The following is a 14,686-nucleotide window of genomic DNA, read 5'->3' as shown; positions in this document are numbered from 1 at the left end:
ATTAAATTTTAAAGATTAAATTATTTTCCTAAAAAAGAAAAAAAGATAGGGAACTAATGACATATTTTTTAGGCACTTGCTTGTCATTTAGCCTTAAAGGATTGGGAAGGCTTTCGAAGCCCAATAGCTACCGGGCTTTAATTTTAGAACTGGTTAACAATGGGCTTTCTTGGGGTGGGCTCTTAGCCATCGGCTGGCATAAATGGGGTTTGGCCTTTCCGTTGTTATTCAGTGTGGAAAAAGTAAGAAAGAGGAGTTTTTCTTCTTCTTTTCTACCTGCTTGCTTGCTGACCCTTCTCAAGGTATGGTTTTGATCAGGTAAAATTTCTTTACTTTCTCTGACCTCAGATACATTTCTCTCTCATTTTCTTCAGATATTTTCTCACGTACTTTCGTTTCTTTTTATGTTTAGTTGGTTTAGTTTTTGTTTTGATCCCCCTTTTTTCTGTGGTGGTTTTAATTTTCCGTGACTGAGCTATATTCACAAAGATTGCACCTGTAATGGCAATTCAGGAAGCAGAAAGTTTAATTTTTAATTGAAAAGACTTCGAAATTCATGCTTCTTGTATTTGGCTTTAGGGTTAAATACTTTTTTTTTCTTCCTTGAGTAGTCTGCTGGACTTAAGAATGGCTTTCCACGTGTTTTTAGCCATTTTATGAATTTACTTATTCTTGTTAAATCTGTTGTTATAACATTTGATAATTTGTTTGTATTTATTTAAGCCATGCTAATTTTTTAAGCAAACGGGTCTTCATAGATGGCAGTTGAAAAGGTGGACAAAGAAGTCCATGTTGAAGAAAATGGGACTAAAGAAGAAAATGGGACTTCAGAACCTTCAATAAGCAATGAGAATGATGAGTCTTCTGACCTTTCTTCTATGATACAAAAGGATGAAGATGACGGGAAAGGTGATTAATTTTTAGGCTTCTTCATCAATTCTCTTTAAGTCGCCATTTCTTTTGTTTTTGGTTAATAATTAGTCTTTATGAAATTATTTTTAACTACCTTTCGAACAAGAAAAAGAGTTGGTCAAATTTGGCTAATGAGGTTTTTTATAGACAAGGAACATGTTGTGTGTGATTTAGCATGAGGGGTATTACCACATAGCTGAGAAAAAGTCAATTTCTTTGACACATGTAATAGAAGAAATAAAATACAATTGCTTTTGATGTTTTTCACTTATTGTTTAGTGGTTCTCATTCTCAATATTGTAGTGTTTACTCTATGGGTATTAATTTGTTTTAGTTAATTTTCTGATTGAGAGATTCAGGATTGTTGTGTGATATTCAATGTGACATTTCTTAGTATAAAAGGGCTGATTTAATGATTTCACCCTCAAAACTTACCCACACTTTGCTAATGTATGCACTTTTATGCATCTGGAAACTGTTTTGTTGCAGAAGTTTCAAAGAAGAAAAAGAAGAAAAATAAAAGCAAGTGAGGACTTTTTGTCGTTTTCTTGCTTTGATACAGCATCCTTGTTAACTTATTCACTGCATAGTTATTAATCAATAATGTTTCATCTTTATTCCTCAGGAAAAAGAAGGAATTGCCACAGCAGACTGATCCACCCTCTATTCCTGTTATTGAGCTTTTTCCATCTGGGGAGTTTCCTGAGGGTGAAATTCAACAATACAAAGATGAGTGAGTATATGTTGTTTCCTCTGACCACAATCTCATGTAATTCACTGCATATACAAAATTACAAAAATGTATAAGCAATGCCATTTATCATCATCTGTGATTGAGCAATTTTAGAACTGTATAGGCTCAAACTTTTTTTTGGGAAATAGCAAAATTCTTGACCATTTGTGTGTAAAAGGAAGCTTCAACTCAATGAGTAATAATTGATAATTTGATACTTTAATCCATTCTTATTACAATGCTAAAGGAACTGATGGAACTTGTTTGAGGAATGAGAAATGGTTATCTTCCTCTTTTTTTTCAATTATGTGACAACCGAAATGATCTCTATCAAGTATCAATAAAATGTCTCCCCCACTCCCATCTCCAAGTTAGTATCGTCATTTGTGTTTCAAGTGAATTTATAGTTTATCCTCTTTCTGTGTTAAACTAATAACTGGGCACTTTTGTTTCAGTAATTTATGGAGGACTACATCCGAGGAGAAGCGAGAGTTGGAGCGTCTTGAAAAGCCCATATATGATTCAGTTCGCCAAGCAGCAGAAGTTCATCGACAGGTTGCTATTAAGCTTTATGCATGACTAATGCTGCTTAATTTTTTGTGATATCTTCTTGACTCTTTACCTACTTGGTATTAGGTTCGGAAGTACATCAAAGGCATATTGAAGCCTGGAATGTTAATGACCGACTTATGTGAGACCTTGGAGAATACAGTTCGTAAGCTAATATCAGAGAATGGTCTTCAAGCAGGCATTGCATTTCCTACTGGATGTTCTTTGAACTGGTAGATATCTTCTGAGGATATAATTGAATTTACTATCTATTTTCATGGTTGCACTTTTTTTTTTTTTTTGAAATTCTTGTTTATTGATAGGGTTGCTGCTCATTGGACCCCTAATACAGGGGATAAGACTGTGCTTCAGTATGATGATGTGATGAAGTTAGATTTTGGAACCCATATTGATGGTAAAAGCTCTTGCATTTCTACTTTTCACTGTGTTTAAAACACCAAGTTTTGTTAGAATTGAACTGTGGATACAACATTCTGCTGTTCTTTTATGGCTGAGCCCTTATTGTAAATGGGTGTTTGTTGAATTTTTAGGGTATATTGTGGACTCTGCATTTACAGTAGCATTCAATCCTATGTTTGACTCACTACTTGAAGCTTCACGAGAGGCAACGAACACTGGTGTCAAGGTGCTCACACGTTTATTCCTGCAGTTTAAGTCCATCTATTTGGTTGTTGTGCATTCAGTGAAAATAAATTTTCTGTTTTCATCTGATTCTTAGTTTTGAGCCGTTGGGGACTTTGTTGTTAATTGATTTTTGAAAGAGGAAAGCTTTATGTCAAATTAATTATAAAGTCTACAGTTCTCTAGGGGTTTAGGAGTATTGGATTCATTTATTCCTGCATTCCAATGGAAGGTTTTCTTCTTCTTCTTCTTCTTCCTCTCTCTCTCTTTTTTTTTTTAGATTTTCTCTGAGAGTTATACTCCCTTATCTAGCTTTTACTTTTTTCCTTCAGACTTTGGGAGTGGAATTTTGAGTGTTTAAATTACATTTCAGAGCATGCATGCCAAGCATGAGTTTTCTCTCATCTTAATTGCACCTCTTACTTTTACTTTCTCCCTCTAAAATAGCTGCTCAAATACATTAGCTACTGTTCCCAAGCCCCAAAATACCACCAAATATGTTGTTGTCTTGCTTTAATCAAATCAAAACTTGTACCCTCTTCATCCTTAGCAGAGAATGCAACAAAAGCTGGTAACTCTTATTTTTGTGGATTCACGATTTTAGGTTTCTTCAATGTCAATTTTTGTTCTCCAACAGTATGTTTTGTGAATAAAGTTGGAAGGAAAGATAGAGAGGGAAATGGGGCAGCATCTTCTTAGTTGTTTGGAGACACTATAGGGATCCTTCTTTTTCCTTTTCTTTTCCTCGAGGCCTACCAGTGGAAAAGGAAAAGCAAAAGTACTGGCTAAATATATCTGTTAATTTTGTAAGAAGTCTTACTAAATCTAGTTCTTACTCTAAAATGAATGTTTATGAAACTTATACCACTGTTACTACCTTGTACTCACTCAATTATATTGAGGACCATGTGCTGACTGTCATTTGATTTTTCAGGAATCTGGGATTGATGTGCGCCTTTGTGATGTTGGTGCTGCCATCCAAGAGGTCATGGAATCATATGAGGTAGAAATTAATGGGAAGGTGTTTCCAGGTATGGCATTATTTGAGTTTTGAACTGTTGTGTACATTTTTTGTAGTTGGTCTCTGGAAATTTGCATTGACTAGATAATTTCTGCTTCAGTTTGTCAACCAGAAATCATGGAGTTAATTAGGCATAATGTTGTGTTAAATTTAAATTAGGATTTCTCATTTTTAATGGACATTCAGTCCATGGATTTGAATTGCCGCTGCATTCTCTGGTAACAAAAATAGACTTGTAATGGTTATAACTTAACAGTAACCGCCTATCGTTGTGTAATTTTTTTTTTTTAATTTGCAAAGTTCATGAAATGAATAGTTATTTAAAAATATTATTAAAATTAAGATACACAACTAAATAATACGCATAAATACATCAAATAAAGGCATTAGATCCATCATTCTTAAACATCATTAGAATTAATCAATTTAAAATTAAAATAATACAACTCAACTCAACTCAACTCAACTAAGCCTTTATCCCAAAAATTTGGGATCGGCTATATGGATTCGCTTTCTCCACTTAAAACGATTTTGGGTTAAATCCTCAGAAATGTGTAATGCTTCTAGGTCATGTTGTACTACTCTCCTCCAAGTCAATTTAAGTCTACCCCTTTTTTTCTTTCTATCCTCTAACCTAATGTGCTCTACTTGTCTAACTGGAGCCTCCGTATGTGTACGCTTCACATGACCAAACCACCTCAATCTCCCTTCTCTCAACTTATCTTCAATTGGCACCACTTCTACCTTTTCTCTAATACTCTCATTACGGACTTTATCTAGTCTAGTATGGCCACTCATCCACCTTAACATTCTCATCTCTGCAACTCTTATCTTAGATGCATACGACTCTTTCAGTGCCTAACACTCACTACCATATAACATAGCCGGTCGTATGGTTGTACGGTAAAATTTTCCTTTCAATTTATTGGGAATCTTACGATCACATAAAACTCTCGTGGCATGTCTCCACTTCAACCATTCAGCTTTAATCTTATGACTAACATCCTCCTCACATCCCCCATCTACTTGAAGGACTGAGCCTAGATATTTAAAGTGATTACTTTGGGGTAGTATCACTCCATTCAAACTAACTCCTTCCCTATCACCAGTTTGGCCCTCATTGAACTTGCAATGCATGTATTCTGTCTTCGTTCTACTTAACTTAAAACCCTTTGACTCTAGAGGACTTCTCCAAAGTTCTAGCTTTCTATTGACTCCTTCTCGTGTCTCATCTATCAGAACAATATGGATGTAGAAGTATATATTTAATTACTTTCCTGCACTTCAAATAAACCTTCACTATTTGATAATCTTATTTGAAACAATGGAGATATGTGAAAATGGAAAATTTGAGATGAGAAATTTGAGAGAAACAGATGGAGAACTGTATTAACTAGAAACAAAATAAGGTCTCTACCTCTTTTCATCACAAATAAAAAGAATCCCTATTAGCCCATGTGTGTAACAATTGTTACCTGTTAACTGTTAAGTAAGGGCTGTTACCATTACGTAATGGTCATTACAGCTGTTACATATTACAATTTTTGCGGCCCTTAACAGAACCTCCCAGAAACCTGTAAATAGCAGTTGTTTTGTAATGTGATGGCAGATATTTAAAACTATGATTCATTCTGTCCCATGCAACATAGTTGGTGCTGCATTTCATAGGCGGAGTTGTGAACTTTATTTTGCCTACCTTCATATAATATAGAGCTGATCCGGGTTGCTAAACTGTATATGGTATCCTGTGGAAACCTCTCTCTCTCTCTCTCTCTCTCTCTCTCTCTCTCTATATATATATATATATATATATAGTTAGTTAGTTAGTTAGTTAGGCATGAACAGCGGTTCAGTTTGAGCAGAAACCGCCAGTTCTGGTTCAAGGGTCAGGGCTAGCTGGGCCAGAACCGAAGGGTCCACCCTGGTTGCGGTTTTGGTTCAAGTTTGGTCTTTTTTGATAAAATCTAATGGTTGAAATTTTTTGAAATTGTTTTCTTTTTTAAAAAAAATGAAAAAAAGGTTTTGTCCTGGAATTGGACCGACCAGTTTCGGAACAGTTTTAAGGTCAGTTTTGGTCAATCCAGGTTGGACCAGTCTGGTTCTGAGTCAGGACCCGGACTCGGCCATGACTGGAGTTGTCTCTATTTGGTATTGCAGTTGAAAACTATGGGGCTGTTTAGGGAAACAATTACAGAATGCTCTGATTGCAATACTGAAGATAGTTATATATGAATAACATATACCAATTAGAAGTTGTCATTTGCTATGGTCATAAAGTAAAATCTTTTATAAATCAATAATATGTTGTAAAGGCATGGATGTGCAGGAGAACATTTAAATGGATAAAAAATAATATTTTTAGATTCTATATTTACCAAAAAAAAATAACGAAAAAGGTGTAATTAGCCATAATTGTGAACTCAAATGTGTGTATCATTAACTAAAATTGTGCTAAATCAGTTATTAAATTAATATTGCGTTGACCTAAAACTGTAATATTTTCAAAGCTCCAATTCATATGCCTGTCCCTCCTTTTCTCTCTTTCATAAACATAAAATTGGTTCAGCAATCCATTAAACCTTTTTTACTCCATCTCTCAAATTACTTTTGGAACAAACCTTTCTTCTATTATGGCTGTTTTGAGCCATTATGCTACTGCTTTGATCCATGGCCAGAATTAAGTTGGAGAATTTGTTTGTGGCCTCTTGATATGGTTATATCAAATTGGCATGCATCCTGCCTTCTGGGACCTTCAAAGGATTCCAACCATTGCTCCTGCTATATCCTGATCTTTATTTCCTTGTGGGTTATCTTTAATGATTTATAATATTTTGTTTATTAATATTATATTTAATATTATTGAATTCGTATTGGCGTTTGAACTAAAAATTTTTTATAAAAAAAAAAGTGAAGTGAATTTTAAGAAGTTGAGTGTGAATAAGCACACCCAATAAATATATAAAGAAAGAAAACACAATTTTTAATGACTGTTCTATTATTTTTCTACAATCAATAAATAATTATATATTTAAAAAATATAATTATGATATTTCCTTTCCACTCTGTATTATTCTATATTGCTCATTAGTCATGCCATTTTGAGGTGGTACTATTTTGGTTCAAGCTGTTTCTTCCACTAAGTTTCTATGAACAGTTTAGTGCTAAGCTGAATAACAAGTTAGACACGTTGATGAATAGCTTCTTTGATCTTCAAAAGATGGATGGAGGTAATGATAAGCTTGATATCCAAAGTTTTACGTTTCTTCTCCCTTTGTCATGTGATCTGGTTTGTAGTGTCTATAACCTTAGAATTGTAATTTTACCAGACTGTTTTACCAATTACCAATGCAGTCATTGTATTTCCGTTATCCGTACTTCTTCTATTGCTGAAGCTTGAAATTTTGATATTGTTTTTTTTGGCACAACTGGAACAATATCATAATCTAGGTTAGCTATATCACTTTAATATGGTGTTGAAAAGAGGATGTCCCTTGTATACATTCTGTTGCACTTTGGAAACAAAAGCACTTCGGTAGTTCAATGTTGTATCTTTGTCATTAGACAATGAATTTGTTCATAGTACTAAGATCTGTGAATTTTTATTGAATAACCCATGCATACTTGTCTGTGTTTGACATGAACTTAAAATGCCATTGGCAGTTAAAAGCATTCGCAACTTGAATGGACACAGCATTTGTCGTTATCATGTCCATGCCGAAAAATCAGTTCCAATAGTTAAAGGAGGGGAGCAGACAAAAATGGAAGAGGGTGAATTCTTTGCAATTGAAACATTTGCATCAACAGGTATCAGTTGTTCCATTTGTCAGGGAATTTATTATTTATGTATTTTGATAGAGATGGCTGCTAGCAGCCTAGCACCATGACCTATAGAGTAACAAGTCTTTTCTGTTGTGTAGGAAAAGGCTATGTCAGGGAAGATCTAGAGTGCAGCCATTACATGAAAAATTTTGATGTTGGCCATATCCCACTGAGGTTACCAAGAGCAAAGCAACTGTTAGCAACAATCAACAAGAACTTCTCCACATTGGCTTTCTGTAGACGATATTTAGACCGCCTGGGGGAAACTAAATATTTGATGGCATTAAAGAATTTATGTGATGCTGGAATTGTTCAGGTATTCCTCAAAAAATTGCTCTAACTTTCCCATCTATCAGTGCTTTTGAAATTCAAATTCCTTTATGATAAGTGAATAGTTTTGACTGGAGTAAATATAGTATCCCCTATATCTATTTGTATTGCTGTTTAGTGCAGATGATTGATGTTTTTCAAAGATTTTGCAGAGAGATTTACCTCATTTTCATCATAAGATTCTGTGATCAATTTACGAAGTTCTATCTTTCTTCCTTCCTGATGTCTTTGTTCTTCTGTGTTGTTTTTGGCAGCCATGTCCTCCTCTATGCGATATTAAGGGCAGTTGGGTATCCCAGTTTGAGCATACTATCTTGCTACGGCCAACTTGCAAGGAAGTTATATCAAGAGGAGATGATTATTAGTCTGGGTCCTGTTTGTTGTCACACCACCAAAATGTAAAATATTTGAATCTAAAGTTTATGGTTGATGTCTGTTCTGTAACTGTTGTTCTTATTATTATTTTTAAAATAAGAGATTGGGATCTCAGCAGAAGAAAAAGAAATGGAAACAATATTTTGCGACACTTGTATACTGCAGGGATGACTTTTGTCATAGTTGCCTTGTAAATAATGAAAAATGGGGAGGGAGGGCACCTGAAGATGAGAACGATCAATCATGAAGAGGGTTCAATCGGAAAATTCGAGAATCGGGTTTATGGTTGGTTTGTGGTTTGAGTTACCCTTAAAATTGGAAATTAATGAATCATGAAGTTGTGTGCTTTGAATAGTAAAATTCTTACTTGGTTTATATGTAATACATTTATTTGCACAATTTAGACAATTGAGGGTGGCGTAGTGTTTCATTATTCTTTTATGGTTGGTTTGTGTAGTGTTTCATTATTCTTTTATGGTTGGTTTAAGTAAATATTTCTTGGTAAGTGATTAGACAAACTAATTAAGTGCTATAATGATATATTTGTACAAGTAAATATATTAAATTTAATCTATACAAAATTATATATATTAATTTACTATATTAATATTTAATTTGATATTAATATAGTAATATAAATTTCTAAAAATTATTAATCATATAACATAAATTTAATATTTATTAAATAATATATATATATATATAATATTAATTTAGTATATTAATATTAATGTATAAAAGATTATTAATTTTTTATATATATATATATATATATTTAATATTTTTTAGTTTTTTGATTTGGATGCAGTTGAAATTTAAACCTTTGATTTTTTGATTTCATTGATTCTAAGACCATATCGGATTTGAAAAGTTCGAGAAAATTCCAATGTGCATGAAACTTTATGAGAATTACAGGTGTGAAAACTCCAATTTTGCAAAAGAGTTGAATGTTAACAAGTTCTGAAATTTAACTATTGGGGATTTACAATTCATAAGAGTCGAAGCTAGTAAATGAATCAATCACCAGACAATTAGGATGAAAAATTATAAGGTATGTCCTGTTCAGTAAAAAATTTTAAAGTAATATTTAGTGTTTTGATCGTAATCAAAATATTATTAATTCAATAGTTATTTTTGTTAAACATTTTTAATTTAAACTACTATGTAAAGAGCTAATCACTGGCAGTTAATATCTAACGGCTGACAGCTATAAAAACAGCTAACAGCTATTATAACAGTTAATAATATCGAACAGGACCATAAGATCATATGGATCATATGAAATATATAAAATATTTATTTTAATTTATAAGCTAATTTATCAAACCAGCTTATAAGTTTTAAAAATAAGTTTACTTATTTATTTATAATATTTTTTTTAACTTATAAGCAAAATTTATAATTTAGAAAAATAAAATTTTTATTTTGATACTTATAAACTATTTTGATCAAATATTATACTATATTACCCTCATTTAATTATTAAAATTTTACAAATTCACTTATTTAATACATAAATCCAATATGTTTATATCTTCAATTGATCTAAACAAGAATTTCTCGATGTACTCAGTTATTTTTTTACCAAATATATTAATTACTCATCAATTACTTATTACTCACTTAAAAGTACTTTAACCAAACACTTTTTTATCACTTATGAGTACTTTAATCAAACTCGTAATTGTTTAAAATTTTAAATGCTTATAAATTTATATTAACCTATAAACACTAAAAGCTTATTAGCTAAATTTCATAAGATAAATCAAACATTCTCATAATAATTAAGTTGCTTTTGAGAAATAGTAACTTGTTTGGTGTATAGGCTAAGCAGAACCAATATCAGATCCTAACACAATAATAAATAAGTTGGTTTTGAGAAATGGTTTGTTGATGTAAACAATGCTTGACATATCATGGAGAAAAAATGTTATCCCCACGGGCCATACAAGAACAAAATGATTTATGGGTGGCCTGGGGGAATCCTCTCAACTTATGAGCTGAGCTGAGCAAAATGACATTGAAGCCCCAGTTGTTATTCAAACGAAGAGCTCAGATTTTGAGATAAGAATGCCATCGCTATCTGCATATAGCCATTCACCTTCACGAATCAGGGTTCCGGCAATGTGCACAGGTACATGCTTCTCACCAATGCCTTTCTTGTTGGATTTCATGGGATGTGATGCCAATGCTCTTACCCCAATATCACATCCATTAATCTCATCCACATCTCTTATGCAACCATTGACTACAATACCAGCCCATCCCATATTTTGAGCCAATTGTCCCAGATTTCCTCCAACCAAAGCACATCTCATGCTTCCCCCACCATCTATAACTAGAACTCTTCCTTCACCTTTAGTTTCAAGAAGCTCCCTCACTATCACATTGTCTTCAAACACCTTAAGAGTGACAATGAGGCCTGAGAATGCTCGACTCTGGCCATAATTCTTGAAAATCGGTTGTAAAGCTCGCAAGTCACCACTTGCCAAAAGGGCTGCATTTGAATCACAAGCTTCGGCAGTTGCTACAAAAGCCATTTATTACCCCGCTGATGTGGCTGTAAAAATGTCAAATACATTGTGACATCAATTTTAAAATCTATACTAGAACATGCTCATCTAAACTTTGTCAATCTTCCCAGACATAATCCTCCTGATTTCCAAAATTTTCTAGTTTGCTTGCCAAACCAGAAAGAACACTGAAACGACGACAAAAAAGGGAGCTCATATATGAAGCAATAGATATTTAAATTTTCATGCATTGAAAAGGCTGTATAAATTAGTTTTAATGATATATTGCCGTTCCTTACAAATGACTAGTAGAAAGATACATAGTTTTATGAACTCTAGTGCTCCTCTTTTACAATCTCTCACTGCTGTCACTCACTCTACTGTCAATTCCACAAATACATCATTATGCAAATATAATGGTCCTTACTCTTTTGCAGCAAACTTGGGATCTACTACACTCATTAGACCATATGATTGCTCAACACTAAACACCAGTAATATATAAATCAATGCACAGATCCATATACCAATCCTTTATATTATATGCATTAATTGAATAACGGAGTAACAGAGAATCATATCATTATGTAAATGTGTGTAGTTATACTATTACTTTCCTTTCTAAGCAATATATAGACTTAAGACCTGAAAACAAACCCCAGCCTATTGCCCAAGAGCAACTGCTGCTCCTCAGTCATGTGATATCTGCAACACGAAGAAGTGACTTTACTAGCTTCAAATTTAGTGAAGAAAATGTAAATAGTGTTATCCTAATTCAAGATGAGCAATGCTACAGCACTAGAAGAGGAAAAATAGACAACATGCTTATGCAAAAATTTGGGAAATTCACCAGTGTACAATTCATACATATGACAGGACAAACTTTAACAGTGAACCTTTATAAGTCTAATTATTTCAACTTTCATGGACCAGAGAAATTGCTTACACTCAATTCCTTGAGAAGTTTCTTAAAGGAAAAAAAAAAGGAAAAAAAAAAAGAATGAAAAGATTTGCAGGGAGAAAAGAAATCCAGTTGGAAGAAAGAAAATAACAAAAGAAAAATCCTATAACATAACAAAAGTGCTATCCTAATCTCTTCGCATATCTGCTGATGAAACCCTCAAAGCACCATAGTAAAGACAAATAGAAAATCTTATCCAGTAATATTTAGATGAAAATGATGTTACTCGAATAATTCTAGTGTTATACTACAAACACTCAAACACTGCACAGATTCAAAATTCTTAGTCCAAAACCCCTAAAATGCACTGACAAGAAATCCTCTAGGGTATATTGAGATACCCATAGCTGATAGCAGATAATTTATTCCAAAATTTCCCTGCCATAGAGGAACCCAAATGGACCTCTTTTGCTGACAATTGGCAAAGATTATTCTCACAACAAAACCCAAGAAGAAATTTGTGCATGAAAACAATTGGAGAACTTTCTAACCCTTCATTGACTAGAGAAAGATTCAACGAGAACAAATAAAAGCAATTCAATCCAACCCGTTTAAGATAAAAATTAATAAATAAAAAAATTGAAAGATTATCAACCCATTAGCTATTTTGCTGCAACAATTAAAATCAAAAGAAAAAGGATAAACAAAAGACTTAACAAGGTAAGAAGAACCCAATTACCAATGGAGAAAAAGCAAGAAGTCAGTCTTCAATTCAGGGGTTGTTTTGATGGAGAAGGCTCGGTGTCTTGTATATTTTCTTGTATGAGAGTGGAAAGCGAGCATTGCAAAGATGGATAGAAAGATAATACCAATCTTTGAATTGGCGGCAGAACATAGTGTTGGTTGGTGTGCCCATTATCACTTTACATCATTCATAACGTCAGCACTTGTCAAGTTCGTTGCGGCTTCGAGCCCCTTGTTTTCTCTCTGGCGTAAATGCTTAAAAAAAAAAAGAAAAGTGGGTATCTTTTAACTATAATATTGTTTTATTTCAAATTTTAATTAAAGTTTTTAAGTTAATTGTAATTAAAATTAAAATCAGTTGGTAAAAGTAATTACAGCATAAAAAGGAATTAACAACTATTTTTTATTTATATTAGTAATAAATTATTTTTTATATTTTAATTATAATCAAATTAAAATAAAATTAATATAATACATGCCTTTTTGCTATCAATTTTTCTGTTATTTAGATGTAAATTAACTTTTTTAAAATATAAGACAACTATGCTCATATTATGTGTGAATAATTTATAATTTTTATTTTTTAATTTAAATTTTAATTATATTTTAAATAAAATAAATTATCACTATTTAATTAATGTTTAACTAAAATTTCTTTTTTATTTAATTTAATTTGAAAAACAATTATCTATTATAATAATAAATTCTTAATTAATTTATGATGTAATTAATTAAAATACCTATTTAATTTTTTTTATACATATATTAATAATAGTTTCTATGATTACTTCGATTAAAATGTAATAAAATTATTTTACTCAAAAAATAATTTAAATTTCATTAAATTTTAATGCTTTATCTCATAATTTATGTATTTAGATTATAGAAAATATATTAGATTAATTAGAAAATAATATTATTTAAAAAATATATAAATATAATTTTTTTATTTATTAATATAATAAAAAAAATATATTAAATTACTAATAATGAATTAAATTATTTAATTTTTATAATAATGAAAATATATAATACTATTATTAATTAAAGTTAACATTTTATTATATTATTTTTTAAAAATATTATCTTTAAATTTTTATAAAGTGTACTTTTTTCTATTAATCTAATATATTTTTTCATAAAATAATTCTTTCCCAAAAAAATGTTATCGTTTTACATAAATTTATGATATAAGATAAATATATTTCATAAAAATTAAAATTTTAAAATATAATTATTTTTTATTAATATAATAAATATTAAAAATACATATTATTTTTCAAAAGACAGATTTTATAATTTTAATATTGTAACTTTATTTTTTTTAATCATCTTTACTTGTAATTAAATTTTCGATGTAATTATATTTATATTTTATTTTTGAAATTCTACTTCTATATAAAAATATAGTTGAGAGATAATTTAAATATAAAAATTTATATATTTAATTAAAATGTAAAAAATATTTCTATTGAAAATTAATGATAATAAAATATAAATGATCAAAATATTAGTTATAATTGCATTTGATATGTAATTATAATAAAAAAAATTAGAAATATAAAATAAGAAATTTATAAAAAAAATTAGTAATTAAATATATTTAAGTACAAATTTTGAAAATAATAACTAATAACTTTCGAAAGAAATAAAAAAAATAAATAAAAAAATATTTGAGTGCACTTAGGTGAAATAAAAATACTTGGTAAGAGAAAAGTTGTTAAAATTTATTAAATGTCTCAAATGTCTCATGTGACATATTATATATGGATAAACAAATGAAAACCATTTAAATAAAAATTTAATTTTATAATTAAATATTATTTAATTGAAAAATAGTAACAAAAACATTTAAATTCAATTTTTATAATAGTAAAATTTTTCTCATTTTTTTTGTTGTTTTAATTCAATGGTCATAAGTTAGCCATAATACTTGTAGTAAGCGTTAATTAACTGTAGAAAAGTGAAATAAAAAGAATATTAAATTATTAACATAAAAATTAATACATACTAATTATAAATAAGTTAAATCTCTAATTTTATTTTTATAATTTTTATGTAGATTATATTTTTTGTCTCTCAAATTTTTTAATAAAGATTTTATAATAAAAATAATAGAAAATATAATAATATAGTAAAAATATTTA

At 30.5% G+C, this 14,686-nt stretch overlaps 2 protein-coding genes across 6 annotated transcripts; one reads left to right on the top strand and one right to left on the bottom strand.

Annotated features, from left to right (window-relative positions):
• The first annotated feature begins 209 nt into the window (after positions 1 to 209).
• LOC110657467 (methionine aminopeptidase 2B) lies at positions 210 to 8,822 on the top strand. Of its 2 annotated transcripts, none has more exons than XM_058136068.1 (12): positions 210 to 302; positions 759 to 909; positions 1,402 to 1,438; positions 1,538 to 1,645; positions 2,101 to 2,200; positions 2,282 to 2,427; positions 2,518 to 2,609; positions 2,746 to 2,840; positions 3,771 to 3,867; positions 7,518 to 7,661; positions 7,775 to 7,992; positions 8,261 to 8,822. In XM_058136068.1, exons 2-12 carry the CDS (start codon positions 759 to 761, stop codon positions 8,369 to 8,371), a joined length of 1,299 nt encoding a protein of 432 aa, XP_057992051.1. In that variant the 5' UTR covers positions 210 to 302; the 3' UTR covers positions 8,372 to 8,822. The 2 variants fall into 2 exon arrangements, with proteins under 2 accessions (XP_057992051.1, XP_057992049.1); XM_058136066.1 differs by having other exon boundaries at positions 212 to 318.
• A 1,320-nt stretch (positions 8,823 to 10,142) lies between these two features.
• Positions 10,143 to 12,722, bottom strand: LOC110657465 (putative 4-hydroxy-4-methyl-2-oxoglutarate aldolase 3). 4 transcript variants are annotated; one of them, XM_058136053.1, is made up of 3 exons: positions 12,535 to 12,722; positions 11,514 to 11,599; positions 10,143 to 10,943 (listed from the first exon to the last, which is right to left on the bottom strand). In XM_058136053.1, exon 3 carries the CDS (start codon positions 10,919 to 10,921, stop codon positions 10,421 to 10,423), a length of 501 nt encoding a protein of 166 aa, XP_057992036.1. In that variant the 5' UTR covers positions 10,922 to 10,943; positions 11,514 to 11,599; positions 12,535 to 12,722; the 3' UTR covers positions 10,143 to 10,420. The 4 variants fall into 4 exon arrangements, with proteins under 4 accessions (XP_057992036.1, XP_021670367.2, XP_021670364.2 ...); XM_021814675.2 differs by having other exon boundaries at positions 10,143 to 10,941; positions 11,552 to 11,599; XM_021814672.2 differs by having other exon boundaries at positions 10,143 to 10,941; positions 11,540 to 11,599; positions 12,535 to 12,721.
• Between the last annotated feature and the right edge of the window lie 1,964 nt (positions 12,723 to 14,686).

Source organism: Hevea brasiliensis, chromosome 2 (genome assembly GCF_030052815.1).
Source record: "Hevea brasiliensis isolate MT/VB/25A 57/8 chromosome 2, ASM3005281v1, whole genome shotgun sequence".
NCBI lineage: Eukaryota > Viridiplantae > Streptophyta > Magnoliopsida > Malpighiales > Euphorbiaceae > Hevea > Hevea brasiliensis.
This window is presented reverse-complemented; position numbering and strand designations above follow the sequence as displayed.